Source organism: Nerophis ophidion, linkage group LG19 (assembly GCF_033978795.1).
Source record: "Nerophis ophidion isolate RoL-2023_Sa linkage group LG19, RoL_Noph_v1.0, whole genome shotgun sequence".
In the NCBI taxonomy this organism is placed as follows: Eukaryota; Metazoa; Chordata; class Actinopteri; order Syngnathiformes; family Syngnathidae; genus Nerophis; species Nerophis ophidion.
The window spans coordinates 34,693,880-34,719,744 of record NC_084629.1 but is presented as its reverse complement, the minus strand read 5'-3'; the positions used below and the strand labels follow the sequence as shown (position 1 = coordinate 34,719,744).

The 25,865-nt window shown below is 37.9% G+C and overlaps 1 protein-coding gene across 1 annotated transcript in view; it reads left to right on the top strand.

Annotated features, from left to right (window-relative positions):
* Window positions 1–25,865, top strand: part of cps1 (carbamoyl-phosphate synthase 1, mitochondrial) — a 170,002-nt gene that overhangs the window by 103,781 nt on the left and 40,356 nt on the right. Inside the window, exons 28-32 of the mRNA XM_061879865.1 lie at window positions 4,657–4,732; window positions 8,781–8,858; window positions 13,525–13,632; window positions 22,806–22,895; window positions 22,979–23,149. Of these exons, the coding sequence (XP_061735849.1) occupies window positions 4,657–4,732; window positions 8,781–8,858; window positions 13,525–13,632; window positions 22,806–22,895; window positions 22,979–23,149 (523 nt within the window). The remainder of the gene's footprint in view (window positions 1–4,656; window positions 4,733–8,780; window positions 8,859–13,524; window positions 13,633–22,805; window positions 22,896–22,978; window positions 23,150–25,865) is intronic.

Here is a 25,865-nt window from a genome sequence, read left to right as displayed (position 1 = left end):
CAAAAACCATTTGAAATGTGGACTCGTCAGGCCACAAAACACTTTTCCACTTTGCATCAGTCCACCTTAGATGATCTCGGGCCCAGAGAAGCCTGCTGCGTTTCTGGATGTTGTTGATAAATGGCTTTTGCTTTGCAGAGTAGAGCTTTAACTTGCACTTACAGATGTAGCAACAAACTTTTTTTAGTGACAGTGGTTTTCTGAAGTGTTCCTGAGCCCATGTGGTGATATCCTTTACAGATTGATATTTTTGATACAGTGCCGTTTGAAGGAATGAAGGTCACGGTCATACAATGTTGGTTTCCGGCCATGCCGCTTACGTGGAGTGATTTCTCCAGATTCTCTGAACCTTTTGATGATATCGACTGTAGATGTTGAAATCCCTCAATTTCTTTCAATTGCTCTTTGAGAAAGGTTGTTCTTAAACTGTTTGACTATTTGCTCACGCAGTTGTGGACAAAGGGGTGTACCTCGCCCCATCCTTTCTTGTGAAAGACTGAGAATTTTTTGGGAATCTGTTTTTATACCCAATCATGGCACCCACCTGTTCCCAATTAGCCTGCACACCTGTGGGATGTTCCATATAAGTGTTTGATGAGCATTCCTCAACTTTATCAGTATTTATTGCCACCTTTCCCAACTTCTTTGTCACGTGTTGCTGGGATCAAATTCTATAGTTAATGATTATTTGCAAAAAAAAAAATGTTTATCAGTTTGAACATCAAATATGTTGTCTTTGTAGCATATTCAACTGAATTAGGGTTGAAATTTATTTGGAAGTCATTGTATTCCGTTTATATTTACATCTAACACAATTTCCCAACTCATATGGAAACGGGGTTTGTACAATGACGTTGCAAATTGTATTCCTAGTGCACCGCAACTTCCTCTGTGCAAATAAGAAACGTCGCGGCGCCCCTGTGCTCAACAAAGAAATATTGCGTCTCCCACTTTTCCTGGAATTGTCTTTGCTTATCACTAACCTTTCTCTTCACTGCAGGCTGTTTGGGGTTGTGGAATATATTTGTATCTAGCCGACGCACGGAGAATAATGTTATTTCCGCAATGTGTGTGGCGAGCGCGAAAAAGTGACGGCTCCCGGAGTGTTATTTGGCGTCATATAGATAAATATGTAGTGAAAACAATTAAAAAAACAACTTTGAATTGGTCCAGTTAATCGGGGACTGTTATTACTGATGAACAGGTGTCTCGGTGTAACTGCAGCCAGGCACCTAAGAAAATCTGTGTCTCAATGGCAACGTATCTGTTGCTTTTACTCATTTGCTGCTTTTCCACTAATGCAGGGGTATGCAACACAGAATGTTGAAAGAGCCATTTTGGACTCAAATAACAAAAATGTTCCGTCTGTAGCCAACGGGGAGCCAATCTACCAATGACCACACCGTGATTAGTAGATTACTTCAGCTCCGCACACAACGCTGTCAAGCGCTGTTCATATAAAACTTGAGAGCCGCACTAACATTACATTTTCATTTTAAGGTGGGTGTAAAATGCACTAAGCATCATCTAGCAGTGTTGCTAAGTGCTAAACAAGATATACAAACATAATAAAACGATCACTACATATGTATAAATGTTAATATCAACTTAACGTACAATTTTCCTACCCAACACACAGCCAGACAATAAATGCTAAGTTTGATTGTTTATAAAGAATCTGGCTAGTGGGGTGTTTTTCAATTCATTTTAAAGATCTGAAAATCACATTCCTGCAATGTTGCCGCCGTCTTGTGAACATTTGTAATTCAGATCAATGACCATTATTGTGGATTGAAGTGAACATAGCACAACCTTCCTTAGTCATGCCGCAAAAATAAAATAAAATAGTCAACACACGTGGTTACACAAAACAATCTGCTCACTGAACTTTGTGGACATTATGAAAACATGTCCACTCACCACAAAGACATCTAAATTACAGAATAGAATAAATGTTTCTCATTGTACAACAACATTTTAAATCAAAACTAATTTAGTGCAAATTCATAACACATCAAAACATAAGAACATAGATAAGATAGATACATTAAAATACCTTTATTATTGGTATTTTTATCTATTTATCTGTTATGTTTGTTATTATACATTTGCACTAAATTAGTTTTTACTCACAACGGTGTTGCATAATAACATAGATAAAAATACCATTTTTATTGGTATTTTTATGTATTTTATGCATTAGAACATAGATGAATAGATAAAAATACCATTATTATTATTGGTATTATTTGTATGTATTTTATGCATAAGAACATAGACAAACAGATAAAAATACATAAAAAATACCGTTATTATTATTATTGGTATTTTTATGTATTTTATGCATAAGAACATACATAAAAATACATAAAAAAAATACCGTTATTATTATTATTGGTATTTTTATGTATTTTATGCATAAGAACATAGATAAAACTACCATTATTATTATTGGTGCTTTTATGTATTTTATGTATTTTTATCTGTTTATGTGTAACCCGGGTGACAAAACCCCATTAAATATCCTTTCTATGTATTTTCGGCGTCTAAGCTGTACTTGCGTTCGCCATTACGTCACGCGGTCACGTGACCTAACTGGTTACATGGAGCCCGCAAAATAACGTCTTGTCTGAGGCCCCTGATTTAGAGTGATGTGATAATCAAACACTCTAGAAGTCTAGAATGAAAGAGTATATAAGAGAATTGACTGTGTGTGTACCTTCAGTGATGAATGATGAGCAGAGGCAGAGTTTGGAGTGTTTTTAGCTCGCTTTCCATGTTTATGTACTCATTGTGTCCAGGTACTTGGAAAATGTTTTCGTGGCATTTGCTGTTTGACGCCCGGTATAATGCTAATTAGCTGCCTGAAAGCGGGTGACTCCACTGTAGAAATAGCCTGCATGTCTTCTAGAACATACACTGCAATGGCTCTATCAATGTTGTCCTGGCTAGCAATCCCTCCGTTAAAACCCAGCCGCTGTTGGTGGAGGTGAAGTGTATCTTTCTTTACTAGCTTTGTCAAAGCATGTTGCGTTTGTAGCCGTTTCAGCAGATTTGAATTGCAGTTTTGGGCTGTAGATAAGATTCTTTGATCCAAGACACAACTTACATTGAACTAAAATGTAATAAGGGTCATAAATGTAATTAATAGGGGTCATAAATGTAAAAAATCGGGGTCATAAATGTAATAAGGGTAACAAATATAGTTAATAGGGGTAATACATGTAATAGGTGTCATAAACGTAATAGGGTCATCAATGTATTTAATAGGGGTCATAAATGTAAATAATAGGGGTCATCAATGGGATTAAGCGTCATAAATGTAATAAATAGGGGTCATAAATGTAATAGGGGTCCATCCCTATATCCATTTTCTACTGCTTGTCCCTTTTGGGATTGCGGGGGGTGCTGGAGCCTATCATATATGTAATTAATCGTGGTCATAAATGTAATTAACAGGGGTAATTAATGTAATAAATAGGGGTCATAAATGTAATAGGGGTCCATCCCTCCATCCATTTTCTACTGCTTGTCCCTTTTGGGATTGCGGGGGGTGCTGGAGCCTATCATAAATGTAATTAATATGTGTCATAAATGTAATAAGGGTCATACATGTAATTAATAGGGGTCATAAATGTAATTAATAGGGGTCATGAATGTAATAAATAGGGGTCATAAATGTAATAAGGGTAACGCATATAATTAATAGGGGTAATACATGTAATTAATAGGTGTCATAAATAGGGTAATCAATGTATTTAATAGGGGTCATAAATGTAATAGGGGTCCATCCCTATATCCATTTTCTACTGCTTGTCCCTTTTGGGATTGCGGGGGGTGCTGGAGCCTATCATATATGTAATTAATAGTGGTCATAAATGTAATTAACAGGGGTAATTAATGTAATAAATAGGGGTCATAAATGTAATAGGGGTCATCCCTCCATCCATTTTCTACTGCTTGTCCCTTTTGGGATTGCGGGGGGTGCTGGAGCCTATCATAAATGTAATTATGTGTCATAAATGTAATAAGGGTCATAAATTTAATTAATAGGGGTCATAAATGTAATAAGGGTCATAAATGTAATAAGGGTAACGCATATAATTAATAGGGGTAATACATGTAATTAATAGGTGTCATCAATGTAATAGGGTAATCAATGTATTTAATAGGGGTCATAAATGTAATTAATAGGGGTCATACATGTAATTAACATCATAAATGTAATAGGGGTCATCAATGTAATAGGAGTCATAAATATAATTAATGGTCATACATATACAGTAATTAGTAGGGGTCATAATTGTAATTATTAAGGGTCGTAAATGGTTTTAATACACACAAACCTTTTAGTCTAAAATGACAAATATCACAAATGTTTTTTTCGAATACTTATTTGCTACCCATTGGTTGATGTACTTTTTTAGAACCTGGTTGTGACCCAAGGATGCAGCCTTCGGTTTTGAAGAGCCTGGAGTGCTTTCCGTCTAAATTGCTCCTTTTCTTGTTGGCCTTTTTTTCTTTTTTTTTTTTTCCCTTCTGTTTTGCAGACCTTCCTCCCAATGACGCCGCAGCAGGAGGCTTCTGTGCTCCTGCTCCTCTCCTCCGGCCTTCTGCCTGCCTCAATCCTCTGCTTTCTTTCTCTGTCTCATGCAGCGGCTCGGCCATGAACGTCGCACACGGAGAGGGAGACATGAAGCGCTTTTTGAAGGAAGCCAGCCAGGTTTCCCAGGTGTGTGTGTGTGTGTGTGTGTGTGTGTGTGTGTGTGTGTGTGTGTGTGTGTGTGTGTGTGTGTGTTTCTCACTGCATGAAACACACACATCATGCCGAGTTCTCCCTCTGCTTTCAATTATCTGCAGCCAGCAGCTGATGTAGCTTTTGGCTAGTTGTGTTTTTTTGGTCATTGCACCCCCAATTGGTTGGGGGGCAGCTGTCCCTCCCAAATAAACAATTCTACTAGAAGAATACACAAATACTTTGTATGCACTAGGTCTTTAATATCTATTTTTAGGCCATGTCACGATACACCATATCCATCTCCATATTTTGCCTTAGCCTTGAACGAACACTTGATCATTTCACCCTTGCTCCTGATGGGCCCTTGGTGAGCGCCTTGCATGGCAGCTCCCGCCGTCAGTGTGTGAATGGGCGAATGTGGAAATACTGTCAAAGCGCTTTGGGCTCCTTAAAAAGGGGTAGAAAAGTGCTATACAAGTACAACCCTTTTACCATTTGATGCATATAATCACAGCAGTATGATGATTCTATGTGTCTACATTAAAACATTCTTCTTCATACTGCATTAATATATGCTACTTTTAAACTTTCACGCAGAGAGGGAAATCACAACAAAAAGTGTATTTATTAAACATTTATTAAGCAGTGGCACAAACATTCAGGTCATTTCAAAACAAAGTGCAAGATTGTCAGAGACATTTTAAAACAAGCTATGAGTGCACTTTTGTGCATGATGTCACTAAGATGACTTATCAAAACACTAAATTAAAGTGCACTTTTTGTACAGAACGCCACTACAATAGTTGAAAACAAATAAAGTGCACTTTTGTGCATGATGTCACACAAGATATTTCAATAACTGTCAAAAATTAGCTGCATAATAGGAAATCAAATAGTGTATGTCGTTCGCTATGTGGTAGTTATCTCCTCCTGTTGTTGAGTATTTTTTAATACGGTGTTGATGTGGAAATGGTTGCCTCTGCATTTTGTTGGTGTGGCACCGAACGGAGATGTTGACATGCGGAGTTTCAAGCATTCGTCATTCACTAGCGGGTGACTTTTCAAATAATGCTACATATTAGCAGTAATGCTACTTTTTGTAGCAACGCTTTTGCCCCACACTTGACAAATTACGGGTTTCGGTTCGACATATTACCGTTTGGAGCTAAACCACCGCCAGACGATGGACCCCCTGCCCCCTCTTTGGGGGGGCGGTATAGCTCGGTTGGTAGAGTGGCTGTGCCAGCAATTTTCAGGTTCGACCCCCACTTCCGCCATCTTAGTCACTGCTGTTGTGTCCTTGGGCAAGACACTAAATTAAAGTGCACTTTTCGTACAAATCGCCACTACATTATTTTAAAACAAAGTGCACTTTTGTGCATGATGTCACACAAGATATTTCAATAACTGTCAAATAAAAATGAGCTGCATAATAGGAAATCAAATAGTGTATGCCCTTCGCTGTGTGGTAGGTTCCTGCGCACGTTATCAATCAATCAATGTTTGTTTACATAGCCCTGAATCACAAGTGTCTCAAAGGGCTGCAGAAGCCACAGCAACATCCGTGGTACAGAGCCCACATAAGGGCAAGGAAAAACTCACCCCAGTATGGCGTCGATCTGAATGACAATGAGAAACCTCTAGGGGAGACCAAAAGCAACGGACGTCGAGTTGGTCTAACATCCATCCATTTTCTACTGCTTATTCCCTTTCGGGGTCGCGGGGGGCGCTGGCGCCTATCTCAGCTACAATCGGGCGGAAGGCAGGGTACACCCTGGACAAGTCGCCATCTCATCGCAGGGCCAACACAGATAGACAACATTCACACTCACATTCACACACTAGGGCCAATTTAGTGTTGCCAATCAACCTATCCCCAGGTGCATGTCTTTGGAGGTAGGAGGAAGCTGGAGTACCCGGAGGGAACCCACGCAGTCACGGGGAGAACATGCTAACACCACATAATATTGTCAAAGTCCAGTTATCTCCTTCTGTTGTTGACTATTTGTTTCAACCAGATTTTTTTCATTGGGGCGGTATAGCTCGGTTGGGAGAGTGGCCGTGCCAGCAACTTGAGGGTTCCAGGTTTGATCCCCGCTTCTGCCATCCTAGTTACTGCCGTTGGGTCCTTGGGCAAGGCACTTTACCCACCTGCTCCCAGTGCCACCCACACTGGTTTAGATGTAACTTATATATTGGGTTTCACTATGTAAAGCGCTTTGAGTCACTAGAGAAAATCGCTATGTAAATATAATTCACTTCACTTCACACAGTGTTGATGTGGAAATGGTTGCTTGGGCATTTTGTGGGTGTGGTACCGAACGGAGATGTTGACATGCGGAGTTTCAAGCACTCTTCATTCTCTAGCGGGTGACTTTTCACATAATGCTACATTAGCAGTGCTGCTACTTTTTGTAGAAACGCTTTTGCCGCGTAATTTTTCAACATCTTCACGCTTGAAGCCAAACCACCGCCAGACCCCGTGCTGTTTTTCTTGGGAATGAATTCTTCCTCCGTTTGTTACGAGATTTGCATCTTCTTTCTCTCGTATTACCACTCGCACCTCACCGTTAGCCCCACAGCTAACGTTACCATGTCTCTACCTGTCTGCTCCGCGGGATCGTGTGAGGTTGCACCTGTGACGTATGGAAGAAAGTGCGCTTGTTTTACGTCTCTGTGAGAAGGAGGGACAGAGTGGGAAACGCATGTAGTGTAATGCCCGCAGCTAAAAGCAACTGCGTGAGAACGTATACTCCAATATCACGATATAGTCATTTTCTATATTGCACAGAGACAAACCCGCAATATATCGAGTGTATCGCTATATCGCCCAGCCATAGTATGCACTGGTGTTGACCCAATACTAATATTTTGGTGTTGATTAGAAAAAACATTTATTTGGACACTTTTCAACATAAAAGGGACCACGGAAATGTCAGTATTGGCTTTATTGATCTTTGAAACATATGTTTCTTATTGCAATCAAAGAAGAATGTATGGAGTAAATAAGATGTTGAACATACTTACAATAATTTGGTACTGGTACCAAAATGTATTTCGATACTTTTTTAAATAAAGGCGACCGCAAAAAATTGCATTGTCTTTATTTTAAGACAGAATGTTAGGTTACGTTAAACATATGTTTATTATTGTAATTTAATCCTTAAATAAAATAGTGAACATAGACAACTAGTCTTTTAGTTGTAAGTAAACAAACAAAGACTCCTAATTAGTCTGCAGTAACATATTGTGACATTTATCATTTTAGTATTTTGTTAACATTATGAGGGACAAACTGTAAAATTGGATTCCTAATCCACTTGTTCATTTACTGTTAATATCTGCTTACTTTCTGTTTTAACATCATGTTCTATCTACACTTCTGTTCAAATGTGATAATCACTTATACTTCTCTTCTTTGATACTTTACATTAGTTTTAGATGATACCTCACATTTAGGTATCGATCAGATACCAAGTAGTTACAGGATCATACATTGGTCATAATTAAAGTTTTCCTGTGTCCAGGGACATATTTAAAACAATGACTAAACATCTTGTGATTTAAAAAAAAAAAAGACAAGTCAGCTATATACAGCTCTTGTACTTGGAATCGTTACAGTGGATATTTGTATCGATACACCCATTTGTTTACATTGATGAGCGATAGCTGGCTGTTAGCGGTGAGCTACTCTGTCCTCCTACGGTGTGTAGTGAAGCATTTTTAGCTATTCCTCGTCCTCCAGTGATAATGGTACTTGGAAGAAACCCACTTTGAAGCAGGATTAGTGATTTAGAAGTAGCTAAAACACTGTATTAAATCCCCACTTCTGTGTTTATATCTTCACCTTTATCGTTAGTTTTGAAGCCAAAATATGTTAATTCTCCCTCTTCTGTTTCCACACTGTTTTCACTTGGTGAGTACCAAGTAAAAACATTTTAAACATGATTAGGATCTAAAAGCCAGCATATTATTGCAGGTCTATTCCTTTTTAATGTCTGCAAAGAGAAACAACTTAACGTGTGTTTGATCTCTCCTGAAGGAGCATCCTGTCGTTATTACCAAATTCATCCGTGGTGCCCGGGAGGTGGAGGTGGATGCTGTTGCCAAAGGTGGAAAGGTGAGGCGTTCATGATCCCCTCTGTTGTTGTGTAGTATTATCCCATCACTGTGGGCCTAATCTACTCCAGGTAGCATGCACGTGCAAACTCCATTGCACACGCAAAGCTGACCTACTAAACACGCGTGCAGACTGCTTCTCTTAACCAAGTAAAAATGAGGAACGGCAATGCATTTAGTGCACAGGTGTCAAACTCAAGGCCCGCGACATCATTTTATCTGGCCCGCAAACACCTGGAAGTCTGTGTCATTATTTATTTTTTTTAATCAAACTAAAAAAACATTTTTTTATATTTTTTTGGATACAATGTTTTTAAAATTATGTTTTTAGCTTCATAATTTTAAGAAAAAAAAATCTAACTAAAGGTTTTTTTTTTCTAAAATTAGAACGTTTTTTTCCTAAAATAATTAATTTAAATTCATAATAACTTTTTTTATAAAGACTGATTCATGAAAAAAAAAATCGATTCACATACGGATCACAATCCTTATTCATTCTGATTCTAAATCGATTGTATTTATTTATTTTAATCAAATTTAAAAAAACATTTTTTCAAAATATTTTATTGGATACAATGTTTTTAATTATGTATTTAGCTTCATAATTTTAAGAAAAACATTTTTTCAAAATATTTTATTTGATACCATTTTTTTAATTATGTATTTAGCTTCATCATTTTAAGAAAAAAATATATCTACATTTTTTTTTTCTAAAGTAAGAAAAAAAAAATGTTTTCCTAAAAATGATTAATTTGAATTCATAATTAAAAAAAATCGATTAAGACTGATTCATGGAAAAAAAAAATCAATCCACATCCGAATCACAATCCTTATTCATTCTGATTTTAAATCGATTTTATTTATTTTAATCAAATTTAAAAAAACATTTTTCTTAAATATTTTATTGGATACAATTATTTTTTTATGTATTTAGCTTCATAATTTTAAGAAAAAAATCTGTTTTTTTTCTAATATTTGAAAAAAAATGTTTTCCTAAAATGGTTAATTTGAATTGATAATTTAAAAAATCGATTAAGACCAATTATGAAAAAAAATCGATTTACATCTGAATCACAATCCCTATCTATTCTAATTCTAAATCGATTTTATTCATTTATTTTAATCAAACTAAACTTTTTTCCTTATTTTTTTTGTATACAATTTTTTTAATGTATTTTAAGAAAAAAATATCTTAAAATTCTTTTTTTCTAAAATTACATGTTTTTTTTCATAAAATAATTAATGTGAATTAATAATTGAAAACAAATTAAGACTGATTCATGAAAAAAATTTAATCGATTCACATCCCAATCACAATCCTTATTCATTCTGATTATAAATCGATTTTATTTATTTATTTTAATCGAACTAAAAAAACTGACAGACAACATTTACACTGCACCAGCGACCCCTAAAGAGAATAAGCGGTACAAAATGGATGGGAACTAAAAAAAAGAAAAAAAAAAATTTTTTTAAATATTTTTTTTGCATCCAATTTTTTTTATGTATTTAGCTTCATAATTTTAAGAAAAAAAATATATCTAAAAGTTTCTTTTCTAGAATTAGAACGTTTTTTTTCCTGAAATGATTCATTTATATTCACAATTTAAAAAAATCGATTAAGACTGATTCATGAAAAAAAAAAAAAACGATTCACATCCAAATCACAATCCTTGTTCATTCTGATTCTAAATCGATTTTATTTGTTTTGATCAAATTAAAAAAACGTTTTTTTTAAATATTTTTTGGATACGATTTTTTTTTTAATTATTTATTTAACCTTCATAATTTTAAGAAAAAAATCTATCTAAATATTTTTTCTAAAATTAGAACGTTTTTTTTTCGTAAAATGTATTAATTTGAATTCATAATTTTATCAAAATCGATTAAGACTGATTCATGAAAAAAAAAAATAGATTCACACCCGAATCACAATCTCTATTCATTCTGATTGTAAAATGATTTTATTTATTAATTTTAATCGAACTAAAAAAATATTTTTTTGGATACGATTTTTTTTAAAATATGTATTTAGCTTGATAATTTTAAGAAAAGAAACATCGACCTAAAAGTGTTTTTGTAAAATAAGAACATTTTTTTTCTAAAATGATTAATTTAAATTCATAATTAAAAAAAAATCTATTAAGACTGATTCATGATTTAAAAAATAGATTTACATCCAAATCACAATCATTCATTCTGTTTCTAAATTGATTTTATTTATTTATTTTAATCGAACTAAAAAAAAACTTTTTTTTTCCAATATCTTTTGGGATACAATTTTTTTTTAATGTATTTATCTTTATAATAAATAATGGATTTTTTTTTTTTTTTTTGACAGAAAAAATCTTTGTACTGCTTGAAATTGCATGCCTTTTAAACTAATAGTATCTAATGCTGCAAATGATATTGCAGTATATTATCATACTATCCAAACATGTTTTTGTCTAAATACAAATATGCACATAATCACGTTTCATCAAACATAAATTAAAGTTGTTGCTCTTAGGGAAACTTAGTAACACATGGCACACTGACAAAGCTTAACCTATTGTTACTATAACAATCTACAAGGTTAATATAGGTTGCTTCTCTTTCTTCTCATCTCTAGTTATAGCATTTGAACTGTATTGTTGATAATGGAGGTAAATTATTGGTATCAAAAGGTAGTCACCTGAAATGGTTTTCACTTCACAGGCATGCTCGAAACTCATGGAGAGAATTTCAAGAGTGTGCAAAGCAGTAATCGGAGCAAAGGGTGGCTATTTTGAATAAACTAGAGTATAAAACATGTTTTCAGTTATTTCTGGTTAAGTACATAACTCCATATGTGTTAATTTATAGTTTTGATACCTTCAGTGACAATCTACAATGTAAATAGTCATAAAAATAAAGAAAACGCATTGAATGAGGAGAATGTGTCCAATCTTTTTGCCTGTACTGTATATCTACTGTACATACAAACTACAGGCAGACTGGCACAGTGACGCACAAATGGCTGTGCAAGAGGAGAATATTGTGCTGCAAAGACAGACCATGGAGAAATAATCCGTGTGCTTGTCAACATATTTGGACTGGCATAAAAACAATTAGACCTTCAAATCAACAATATCGTTTAAATAGAGATTAATTTCATAGCTGCTTACATTAAGGGGTTAATTAAAACACATTCAACTGATTCGTTTTGGTGTTTTTTTTTTTTTTTTTTAATATTAGATAATATATCTCCTACAGTGTATGAAAAAACTTCTTGCAATATGCATTTTCTTGCACCCGCATCAATCCTGATGCATCATCACAACACCGGAGCCAGTCAGAGCGCACTTTGTACAAGCTAAAAATATGTTGTTTCGTTCGCACACGCTATTTATTGTGCAAACTAATGAGTCTGGGGTGATTTGATTCTGAATTGATTCTCGATTTTTTTTTTTTTTTTTTTTTTTTTAAATAAACAAACTACAGGTTAGAACATTTCTTCTGGTTGCGAGGAGGTGGCCAAAAATTATTTTATAAATTGATTCTTATATATAAATAAAAAAATGTTTAAAACTTTTTTTATTTAATATTATTTCACTGAAGATTTCAGACGGGCGTGTTAAAAAAGAACAAGTGGACATTGGTTGCATTTCCTTTCAGTGAGAATTCTTGCACATCTAAATCAATTCATATTTAAAAAAATATAATATAATTAAGAATCTAAATTTTTTTAAATATATTATCAATCTTAACAATTTTTTAAAATGAATTTAAATTCATCATTTTAGATTTTTTTCTATTTTTAGAAAAAAAAGCTTTTTACATTTTTCTTAAAATTATGACGCTAAATACATAATTAAAAAACAATTGTGTCCAAAAACATATAGAAAAAAAAATTTTTTTTTAGTTTGATTGAAATAAAAACATAAAATTAATTTAGAATCAGAATTAAGATAGTGATTCAATCAATCAATGTTTATTTACATAGCCCTAAATCACAAGTGCCTCAAAGGGCTGCACATTCGGATGTGAATCGATATTTTTCAAATATATTTTTATCATGAATCAGTCTTAATCGATTTTTTTAAATAATGAATTTAAATTCATCATTTTAGAAGAAAAAAGTTCTAATTTTAGAAAAAAAAACATTTAGATTTGTTTTCCTCAAAATTATGAAGCTAAATACGTAATTTAAAAAACAAATGTGTCCCAAAAATATTTTTTTAAGAGTTGTTTTAGTTCGATATAATACAAAATAAAATAAAATCGATGTAGAACCTCAATGAATAATGATTGTGATTCGGAGGTGAATCAATATTTTTTGTTCCCCCCTTATATTCAGCACTTGTTCTTTGGATCTTCGTAGATCAGACCTTACTTGTTTCGGCTATGAGATGGTCATTTTGACAAAGTATTTCCCTTTCATAACTGTGTTTTACACTTCCTGCCATATGAAATATGCAGAAATCAAATTCAGTTTAATTCCTCCAACAGTGCAATGATGCGTATGGTGACACCTTTACTAAACAATGTCTTTGTTTGTTTGTTTGTTTGTGTGTGTGTGTGTGTGTGTGTGTGTGTGTGTGTGTGTGTGTGTGTGTGTGTGTGTGTGTGTGTGTGTGTGTGTGTGTGTGTGTGTGTGTGTGTGTGTGTGTGTGTGTGTGTGTGTGTGTGTGTGTGTGTGTGTCTAGGTACTGGTCCATGCAATAACGGAGCACGTAGAGGACGCCGGTGTACACTCAGGAGACGCCACGCTAATGCTGCCAACACAGACCATTAGCCAAGGTTCCTTAGAAAAGGTCAGTTTTGTTCTGCACACACACACACACACACACACACACACGTTTGCTCTCCGTATGCGTTGCTCGTGTGCACACAAGCAGCAGGTAAATATTTGCACAACACTAATGACCAATAGGAATTCCCTGAAGACCTTTTTTCCCCCTTCCAAGTCCTCCAGTGTACTTGCCACGTGACACATGCCAACGGTTAGCATGTCAACATTAGCATGCGAGCAGAAAACCTTTAGCATGCTAAGCTTAGCAAATCTAAAGGGCGCACACCTCAGCACAGACATATAAGGGTACGCAGCATCGAGCGCGACTGCCTACTGGCGCTGAGGAGTCGCGGGGCCGCCATCTTGGAGTGGTGATCGGCTCCACTGAGTGCAATTAAATTGGCAGGAGCAATGAACTGTCAGCGCATTTAATTCATCTTACCTCACTGAATACCACTGATTTTCACGCGTTTTTTTGGTCACACGTGTAGCTATGATATAGGACACATGTTTTGGCGTGTTTTATTATTCATAGTTTGCTTAACAGTAATAGAATATCCTCATATGCTATAAGTAACCCGACGTCCAAGATCAAAACTGGGAGTATAATCCCAGAGAAGGGTCAGCTATTTTTAAGTGGACGAAACAATATGATTAGGTTATATATACATGCGTATGTACTAGGGGTGTAACGGTACGTGTATTTGTATTGAACCGTTTCGGTACGGGGGTTTCGGTTCGGTATGAGGGTGTATCGAACGAGTTTGTAATCTAAAGTCTTAACAAGCTGCTCTGCTTTCTGCCTCTGTCTGAGCAGTGAGCACCCTGCATTGTCCCGCCCACACAACCATCTAATTGGTTACATACAAAGCCAATTAGCAATGCATATTCAGAGCAATGTAACAGCCAATCAGCAGTGAGTATTCAGAAAGCATGGACTCAGTGCTCCGGCGTCGAGATGAGCAGATATGTGTTTAGCAGGTGAGCAGCTGACATCGTACACTCCCCAAATTTAAAAAACACTTCCCAGTCACAACTATTACAAACATTACTATGAGCCCGTTGACCTTCTAGAAACTTAAACTGCAGCTCAGCTCACTCATAGTTAAGGTGAAGGCTAATTAGCTTTTAGCGTTACGTTAGCTCATTTTGCTGTGTGTGTGTGGGCGCGCGTGTGTGTGCGTGCGCGCGTGTGTGTTTTACGGACAAACACTTTGAATGGCAGGGTCCCTGCTATCACATGTTGATAAAAATATAACATTTACATAATAAAAATCAACTACAGGCTTCCCAAATGATGTAACAAATAGACTACAGACTGTGGTGAAGTAGGCCGTCTTCGTTGCATGAAGAAGCCTGTAATTGCTGGTTGTGTTTTCCGCTCCGTAAGCTGAATTGCAATATACATTATATATATCGATATTTTTTCCGTGAAATAAAAACAAAACACAAAGCAGTCCTAGTTACCTGAGATACTAAGTATGTCATTATTTTGACTTAGTAAATATTGACTTAAGACAAAATGACTAAGTCAAATTAATGACTTACTGTAAATAAGCGTTTGAAAAAGAAAAGTTAGAAGTGGGGCCATATGCTCAACTCCATCCATCCGCTTGTCCGAGGTCGGGTCGCGGGGGCAGCAGCCTAAGCAGGGAAGCCCAGACTTCCCTCTCCCCAGCCACTTTGTCTAGCTCTTCCCGGAGGATCCCGAGGCGTTCCCAGGCCAGCCGGGAGACAGTCTTCCCAATGTATCCTGGGTCTTCCCCGTGGCCTCCTACCGGTTGGATGTGCCCTAAACACCTCCCTAGGGAGGCGTTCGGGTGGCATCCTGACCAGATGCCCGAACCACCTCATCTAGTTCCTCTCAATGTGGAGGAGCAGCGGCTTTACTTTGAGCTCCTCCCGTGATCTTATCCTTTCGGTCATGACCCAAAGCTCATGATCATAGGTGAGGATGGGAACGTAGATCGACCGGTAAATTGAGAGCTTTGCCTTCCGGCTCAGCTCCTTCCTCACCACAACGGATCGGTACAACGTCCGCTCAACCCATCATGCTTAATTTGTTACAGCATTTGGGAAGCCTGTAGTTGACTTTTATTATGTAAATGTTAGGGGTGTAATGGTACTTGTATTTGTATCGAACCGTTTCGGTACAGGGGTTTCAGTTCGGTTCGGAGGTGTACCGAACGAGTACACATGCTAGCAGCGGCCGGGCTAGGACATGTTAAAACCAGAGCTGGAAGACCCGCCTGCCTCCTTAAGATCTCCCGTTTGGGAACACATTGGCTGCGGGATACAACAATGGAGGACGGAGGTTTGCCAAGATTGTTGAGCAGCTGCTTCTGACAACACGTCAAACATGTGTTGCACCTTTGCTGCTTCCGGCTCCCTTGCGCACACAACCCTTCACTCTACCCAGCGGGGGGTCTCCACAGCTCCGGACTCCAGGGTAAATGGAGAGTCCGGCAATTAGTTGCAAATCGTGGCTTTGTTGAAGTCTTGCACACAGCCAATCCAACAAAACATCAGCCGCACTCGCACTAAGCTCCCTCACCTCGATCGCCCACACACTCAGACGTCACATACTGTCACATATTAAAGGGCCACACACACACACATACACTACTCTCATAACAGTGGTTCTCAACCTTTTTTCAGTGATGTACCCCCTGTGAACCTTTTTTTAATTCAAGTACCCCCTAATCAGAGCAAAGCATTTTTGGTTGAAAAAAAGAGATGAAGTAAAATACAGCACTATGTCATCAGTGTCTGATTTATTACATTGTATAACAGTGCAAAATGTTGCTCATTTGTAGTTGTCTTTCTTGAAATATTTGGAAAGAAAGATATAAAAATAACTAAAAACTTGTTGAAAAATAAACAAGTGATTCAATTAAAAATAAAGATTTCTACACATAGAAGTAATCAACTTAAAGTGCCTTCTTTGGGGATTGTAATAGAGATCCATCTGGATTCATCAACTTCATTCTAAACATTTCTTCACAAAAAAAAATAAATCTCTAACATGAATATTTATGGGACATGTCCACAAAAAACGGCGGGCGGTGTTGATGAACGTGGACCCCGACTTAAACATATTGGGGTGTTAGCATTTAGTGGTCAATTGTACGGAATATGTACTGTACTGTGCAATCTACTTTTAAGTCTCAATCAATCAATCAAAAAAAGCACTTTGTGTAGAAAGGTTTTTTTAAGAAACCATTCTGAGCCTTATCTTATTTAGTTTGTATTTTATATATGTTATATATGTATTAACCCCGGCAATGGACCCTGTGTGATTATGTATGTTATGCCATTGTTTACAAATTTGGTAAATAAATAACCAAAAAATGTATATTTTGTTGTTTTCTTACTATACCGAAAAAGAACCGAACCGAGACCTCTAAACCAAGGTATGTACCGAACCGAAAGTTTTGTGTACCGTTACACCCCTAGAAAATGTCATATTTTTTATCTGCATGTGATAGCAGGGATACTGCCATTCAAAACTAGGCTGCTACATTACTAATGACTGAAGTAACTATAGTTGAAAAAGTAGTTCGATAGTAATAAGAGAGACTATTCATCCCTGAACACCATGGAGTTCATGTAGGCTTTATGATGCACTTAAATTATTATATCAACTATCAAACGGAAACTCTTCATTTAAAATAAAGTCAAATACAAATAAGGCAACAAGAAGTATTCTACACTTCTCTTTTGTACAGTAAATCTGAACAGCCAATATGGGCATCTACATCTACTCTATAATTTGCCTGAGAAACTGGACAGGACAAAAAAAAAAAATATATATATATATATTTTTTTTAAGACTTTACTTTCGGCGGTGGCTCTATAAGACGGCCGCCTTAACAAAGCACTGCGGGAAACCCAGATATATCTTAAAGACCTATAGACTGTATCTCTGTTGCTGCAGCAGCAGATAGTTTATTCTGTCTTGACACTTGTATTGATATTTTATATTACATTCTTCTCTTAAATTATAGTGATTGTTCTATATGTATTTTTTATGTTCGTCGCTTCGGATAAAAGCGTCTGCCAAATACTTAAACATATATAAACACCTGAAAGTCTTTATATCAGCTAAAACCAGCAATCTCTTTCACTGGATTCGGAATGATACCTAATTTTGTCTTACCTAATTTTGTCTTACCCAACAATGTCAGTATTTGAATATTGTTACTTGAAGACTTATTCCTGGTTACAATTATACTGTTATAGTATTGTCTTATACTTTGCCTAAAATGAGAATGCATCATAATCAGTGGCGACGGGTGAAATGTTTTATCTTTATCTTCTTTTATTTCAACTTTGTTATTCAAGTATGACATTTTTAAATTTAATTAATTTCATTGACAAGTAATTCTATTATGGTCATACTCTTGTTTGTTGGCGGCTACGATTTCAGTGTTATTGAAGATCTTTGCTCCTCAACTCCGTGGTAATATTCTTTTCACAAAATACAACCAATAGTACATTAAATGTTAAATCTTCCTTGTGAAAAGTAATCCCCCCATTCCTATTTTTCAACAGTCCGCTCATTTGAAGCAGGAAAACGCTAAACACTACCTTTGTTTTCTACCTGTCAACTGTCAGTTTAGGCTGCTCGCCGGCTCCTCATCACCACTTCAAGATGGCGGCCCAATTTCTCGCATCACAGCAGCCAATGCTGCGTCTACTTATAACATGTCTGAACACTAATCAGAAGCGAAATCTGATTAGTGTTGAGCTGAACAACAACAAAGTACTTCTTATTAACTTGGTACCCAATTCTGTTAGCATTAAAACATTAGCATGCGTATTTTGTTGGCCAATTTTGCCTCTGTACACCTCAGTCATAAAACTTGGTATCTTATATATGCTAATTGTTAACATGCTAGTGTTAGCATGCTAACTTTTTTTGGCCAATTATGGCATTGAGTCAGATAACTGTACGTGTGACACATACTAATGTAACATACTAACTTTCTAAGCCACATTTTTTTAGCCGTGCACCTCAGTCCTATAACTTGGTACATTACATGTACTGTATGTATGTTACATAAGTTATCATGCTTATGTTAGCATGTTAGCAGTACTCTGAAAGTATTAGCCAATTTAGCCTTCATATAACTTGGTACTTGACACCCAAATTTTTTAGCTAATTTTGCAGGCGTACACTTCAGTCATATACCATGGGAGTTAACACATGCTAACTGTTAACATGCTAGCAAACAATTCAGTTGAACTTCAGCAGGTGTACACCTCAGAGTAGTGTAACATGGTACGCAACGCATGCTAACTGTTAGCGTGCTTAATTTTTTTAAACAATTTTGCCTCCGTACACCTCAAACATATAACTTGGTATGTTATATGCTAATGATAACTTTTTTGGGCTGATTTTACCAGTATACACCTCAGTCAGATAACGTGGTACGTGACTTAGGCCATCTGTTTGGATGTAAACGTTAGCATGCTAACATCAGCTTACTAATTTATTGTTAATTGTTAGAATGCTAGTGTTAACATGTTAGCGTGCTAACTGTTTTTGGCCAATTTTACCGTTGTACACCTCAGTCAGATAACGTGGTACGTGACATAGGCGAACTGTTTGCATGTAAACGTTAGCATGCTACCATTAGCTTACTAACTAATGCTAATTGTTAGCATGTTAGTGGTAACATCTTAGCATGCTTACTTATTTTGGCCAATTATGGCGTTGTACGCCTCAGAGTCCGATAACTTGGTACGTTACATATACTGTACGTATGTCAAATGTAATGTTATCATGCTAATGTTATCATGTTAACAGTACTATAAAAGTATTAGCCAATTTTGCCGTCATACACTTCTGAGTCATAAAACTTGGTACTTGACACATGCTATTTTTTAGCTAATTTTTGCAGGCGTACACTTCAGTCATATAGCTTGGTAGTTGACTCATGCTAACTGTTAACATGCTAGCATACATTGCAGTTTAACTTCAGCAGGTGTACGCCTCAGAGTAGTGTAACGTGGTTCCCGACGAATGCTAACTTTTAGCATGTTAGCATTATAACATTAGCATGCTTACTTTTTTTTTTAGACAATTTTGTCCCTTTACACCTCAGTCATTAAACGTGGTATGTTACTTATGCTAATGCTAACTATTTTGGGCCGATTCTACCATTTTACGAGTCAGATAACGCTATACGTGACAGTTGAACTGTTTGCATGTAAACGTTAGCATGCTACCATTAGCTTACAAACTTTCTAAGACAATTTTTTTTCAAGCCGTGCACCTCTGAGTGATATAACTTGGTGCGTTACATATACTCTACGTATGTTAAATAAAATATTAGCAGGCTACCATTAGCATGCTAACTGTATTAGAACAATATTAGCCAATTTTGCCGTCATATACTTCAGCGTTATATAAGTTGGTACTTGGCACATGCTATATTTTTGATAGTTTTACAAGCATACACTTTAAAGTCATATATCTTGGTCGTTAACACATGCTAACATTAACATGCAAGCATGGTAATATTAGCATGCTTACTTGCACCTCAAAGTCATTAAACTTGGTACGTTATATATGCTAAATTTGGCGTGCTAACTTTTTTTTGGGCCAATTATACACCTTAGAGTCAGATAACATGGTACGTGACACAGGCGAACTGTTTGCATCTAAACGTTAGCACGCTACCATTAGCTTACAAAGTTTCTGAGACCATTTTTTTGTTTTAGCCGTGCACTTCGGAGTCCTATAACTTGGTGCGTTACATATACTCTACATATGTTACATATAATGTTAGCATGCTGACATTAGCATGAATAACAAATAATGGCCGATTTTGCTGTCATACACTGGAGTGTTGTATAACTAGGTACTTGGCACATGTTTTTTTTTAGCTCGTTTTACAAGATTACACTTAAGTCATATATCTCGGTAGTTAACACATGCTTTTAACATGCTAGTATGCAGCATTGAGCTAGTTTTACAGTCTTATAATTTGGTGCTTGACGCATGCTAACATGCTAGCATACTAATTTTCTTTGCCCAATTCTGCCGCCAAATACTTCAGAGTCATATGTAAGTATGACTTGGTAGGTGACACATGCTCATTTTTGCTTGGTAACGGTATTGTAACAATACTTGCCGATTTTGCCGCCATACACTTTTGAGTCGTATAACTTGGTAACTGTTCCAATGCTACCATTAGCGTGCTAACTTTTTAAGCCAATTGCTGCGGACGTCAGAGTCATACAGGTTGGTACGTCACATATACTGTGCACATGTTGCTTTTGTTAGCATGCTAATGTAGCATGCTAACAATATTTGCCAATTTTGCCACCAAACACTTCAGAGTCATATAACTTGGTAGTTAACATGTGTTAACTGTTAGCATGCTAACATTTAAGCCATTTTTTTTTTTACTGTTTTTTTAGAGTTGACCGTATTTCCCCAGGAAATGGCATATCTTGTTAATTTTTTTTCAGTTCAGGGTCACAGGAGCTGGAGTTTAAGCCAGCTGACTTTGGTCGAATAGAAAAACAACACCAGTGAAGTTGGCACATTGTGTAAATGGTAAATAAAAAGAGAATTTCAACTTATATTCAATTGAATAGACTGCAAAGACAAGATATTTAATGTGTAATTTTTTTGCAAATAATCATTAACTTGGAATTTAATGGCAGCAATACACTGCAAAAAAGTTGGCACAGGGGCATTTTACCACTGTGTTACATGGCCTTTCCTTTTAACAACACTCTGTAAACGTTTGGGAACCGAGGAGACACATTTTTTTAAGATTTTCTGGTGGAATTATTTCCCATTCTTGCTTGATGTACAGTTTAAGTTGTTCAACAGTCCGGGGTCTCCGTTGTGGTATTTGATGCTTCATGATGGGCCACACATTTTAACAAGAGACAGGTCTGGACTACAGGCAGGCCATTCTAGTACCCGCACTCTTTTACTATGAAGCCACGCTGTTGTAACACATGGCTTGGCATTGTCTTGCTGAAATAAGCAGGGGGGTCCATGATAACGTTGTTTGGATGGCAACATATGTTGCTCCAAAAGCTGTATGTACCTTTCAGCATTAATGGTGCCTTCACAGATGTGTAAGTTACCCATGCCTTGGGCACTAATACACCCGCATACCATCACAGATGCTGGCTTTTACACTTTGCGCCTATATTAATCCGAATGGTTGTTTTCCTCTTTGGTCCGGGGGACACAACGTCCACAGTTTCCAAAAACAATTTGAAATGTGGACTCGTCAGACCATATAGCACTTTTCCACTGTGCAACAGTCCATATTAGATGGGCTCGGGCCCAGGGAAGCCGGCGGCGTTTCTGGGTGTTGTTGATAAATGGCTTTCGCTTTGCGTAGCAAAGTTTTAGCTTGCTCTTACAGATGTAGCGGCGAGCTGTAGTTACTGACAGTGGTTTTCTGAAGTGTTCCTGAGCCCATGGGGTGATATCCTTTACACACTGTCACTTTTTGATGCAGTACCGCCTGAGGGATCGAAGGTCCATAATATCGCTTACGTGTAGTGATTTCTCCAGATTCTCTGAACCTTTTGATGATATTAAGGACCGTAGATGGTGAAATTCCTTGCAATACCTTGTTGAGAAATGTTGTTCTTAAACTGTTGGACAACTTGCGCACCCATTTGTTGACAAAGTGGTGACCCTCGCCCCGTCCTTGTTTGTGAATGACTGAGCATTTTATGGAAGCTGCTTTTACACCCAATCCGGGCACCCACCTTTTCCGTATTAGCCTGTTCACCTGTGGGATGTTCCAAATAAGTGTTTGATGAGCATTCCTCAACTTTCTCAGTCTTTTTTGCCACTTGTGCCAGTTTTTTTTTTTTTTTACATGTTGCAGGCATCAAATACCAAATGAGCTAATATTTGCAAAAAATAACAGTTTCCCAGTTTGAACATTAAATATCTTGTCTTTGCAGTCTATTCAATTAAATTTAAATTGAAAATGATTTGTAAATCATTGTATTCTGTTTTTATTTACCATTTCCACAATGTGCCAACTTCACTGGTTTTGGGGTTTGTACAAACAATACACATTTCTCACGGTTCATTGTAAGACAATACATCCATCCATTTTTTACCGCTTGTCCCACAGGAAGTTAGACTCAAATCCTTCTCAAGTATCATGACATGTCTCATCTTTGTCTCCACCCGTTTAGGTCAAGTTGGCCACCCAGAAAATAGCGAAAGCATTCGAGATATCCGGGCCGTTCAACACTCAGTTTTTGGTGAAAGGCAACGACGTCATGGTAGGTCCTGGTAGGTCCTGGTACCAGACGGTCTGGCGTCCACGTGACTTCATTCATCTCGCAAATTGTTTGTCCCCTGGTAGGTGATCGAGTGTAACCTGCGGGCATCACGCTCCTTCCCTTTTGTGTCAAAAACACTCGGCGTGGACTTCATAAATGTAGCCACCAGAGTCATGGTGGGAGAGCCTTTGGACGAGGCCAGTCTGCCGTCCCTCCAGAACCCCATCATTCCTGTAGACTACGTGGGCATCAAGGTGAGACTGGAAAGTGTGTCGAGAGGTTTGTCAAAGTTGGAAGAATAGTAACAAGTCAAGACTTGGATCGGTCAGATCCAGTCTTAATCTTAGATTACATGACTAAGACTGGATCTCAGACTTAGTTTGGTCCGATCTAGTCTTAGACTAGATATCTAAGACTGGATATGACAAGTCTAAGTTTAAGACTGGATCTGACCAGTCTAATTTTAAGACTGGATCTGACCAGTCTAATTTTAAGACTGGATCTGACCAGTCTAATTTTAAGACTGGATCCGACCAGTCCAATTTTAAGACTGGATCCGACCAGTCCAAGTCTAAGACCGGATCCGACCGGTCCCAGTCTAAGACCGGATCCGACCGGTCCCAGTCTAAGACCGGATCCGACCGGTCCCAGTCTAAGACCGGATCCGACCGGTCCCAGTCTCAGACCGGATCCGACCGGTCCCAGTCTCAGACCGGATCCGACCGGTCCCAGTCTCAGACCGGATCCGACCAGTCCCAGTCTTAGACCGGACCAGTTAGAGACTATCCATCCATCCATTTTCTACCGCTTATTCCCTTTTGGGGTCGCGGGGGGCGCTGGCGCCTATCTCAGCTACAATCGGGCGGAAGGCGGGGTACACCCTGGACAAGTCGCCACCTCATCGCAGGGCCAAGACTAGATGGGACCAATCTAAGTCTATGAGCATGAATTGGTGAATAGTCTACTCAGATGAGGGATGAAACTTCCAAGACAAACCAAACAGTCTAGTTGTGATCCATTGAACACCCTGAGACTACAAAGCCCTGATGAACGACAACATTCATAGACATCTTGCAAGTCGAGACCACCTGGAATCAGGTGGTGTCTGATTGGTTTTATTTTGCAGGTTGGGGTCGGATGTTGATTGACAGAACATTTCACAAGGTCTTTTGGATATTGTTAATCGTTAATTTAAGTATATCTGGTTGTATTTTAAGTTATATAAGCAGCAATTTCAAAATAAATACATACAGTATGTTTACACACATTATTCAAGTTGGACCATAAGCCACAGATACAGTACAAAATATGTTGTAAATGTTTGTGTACATAGCCTCATTGTTTCCAAACGGTGTGTCTATAACACAGCAGTAAAACGGATGATCAAACAAAACAGAGGCTCAAATCAGCTAAACAGACTCAATAACTCCACGGTGACATTTTGGTGAATTTTACTGAGGAATTTGTGAAACTGAATCAATACAAAAAGAATACCATTGTAAGTTAATACTGAGACACTGGTAAACGTGTTAGCATATTAGCTAAGGCTACATTATGATAGCATGTACAAATATGCATGAAAACACTCCTACAGACATCTACATGGGGCCGTTAAGTGAGTAGGAATTGTTTTAGTTATATTGTAAAACTTAAAAACGTTTGGACTGATGAATGAAGAATCCATAGGAGTAGTATTGCTATGGACGGCCAGAAGACCGAACGATTGCAAGAACTAAATCCAAGGACCCTGCAGTGAGCGAACTTGTCTAAAAGATGGCACTATAGCACAAGTAATGACACACCTTTTCAGTGTGTTTTCCTGTTTTTTTAACTATTTGTATTACGGCCGTCAACTAAGAAAAGTCCTTAAATTAGCCATCCATCCCTCCATATTCTTTCGCTTACCCGAGGTCAGGTCATGGGGGCAACAGCCTAAGCAGGGAAACCCAGACTTTCCTCTCCCCAGCCACTTCGTCCAGAGACGTTCCCAGGCCAGCCGGGAGACATACTCTTCCCTACGTGTCCTGGGACTTTACCGTGGCCTCCTACCGGTTGGACCTGCCCTTAACACCTCCAGAGGGAGTCGTCCGGGTGGCATCCTGACCAGATGCCCGGACCACCTCATCTGGCTCCTCTCCATGTGGAGGAGCAGCTGCTTTACTTTGAGCTCCTCTCGGATGACAGAGCTTCTCACCCTATCTCTAAGGGAGAGCCCCGCCACCCGGCGGAGGAAACTCATTTCGGCCGCTTGTACGCGTGATCTTGCCCTTTCGGTCATAACCCAAAGCTCATGACCATAGGTGAGGATGGGAACGTAAATCAACCGGCAAATTGAGAGCTTTGCCTTCCAGCTCAGCTCCTTCTTCACCACAACAGATCGATACAGCGTCCGCATTACTGATCTCACAATCCACTTTTCCCTCACTCATGAACAAGACTCCTAGGGACTTGAACTCCTCCACTTGAGGCAGGGTCTCCTCCCCAACCCGCAGATGGCACTCCACCCTTTTCCGGGTGACATCCATGGACTGGGACTTGGAGGTTCTGATTCTCATCCCTGTCGCTTCACACTCTGCTGCGAACCAATCCAAGATCCTGGCCAGATGAAACCATCAGGACCACATCATCTGCAAAAAGCAGAGACCTGATCCTGCAGCCACCAAACCCGATCCCCTCAACGCCCTGACTGCGCCTAGAAATTCTGTCCATAAAAGTTTTGAACAGAATGGGTGACAAAGGGCAGCCTTGGCGGAGTCCAACTCTCACTGGAAACGGGTCCGCCTTACTGCCGGCAATACGGACCAAGCTCTGACACTGTTTAATACAGTCCGATACCCCATACTCTCTGAGCACTCCCTACAGGACTTCCCGGGGTACACAGTCCAATGCCTTCTCCAAGTCCACAAAGCACATGTAGACTGGTTGGACAGACTCCCATGCACCCTCAAGGACCCTGCCGAGAGTATGGAG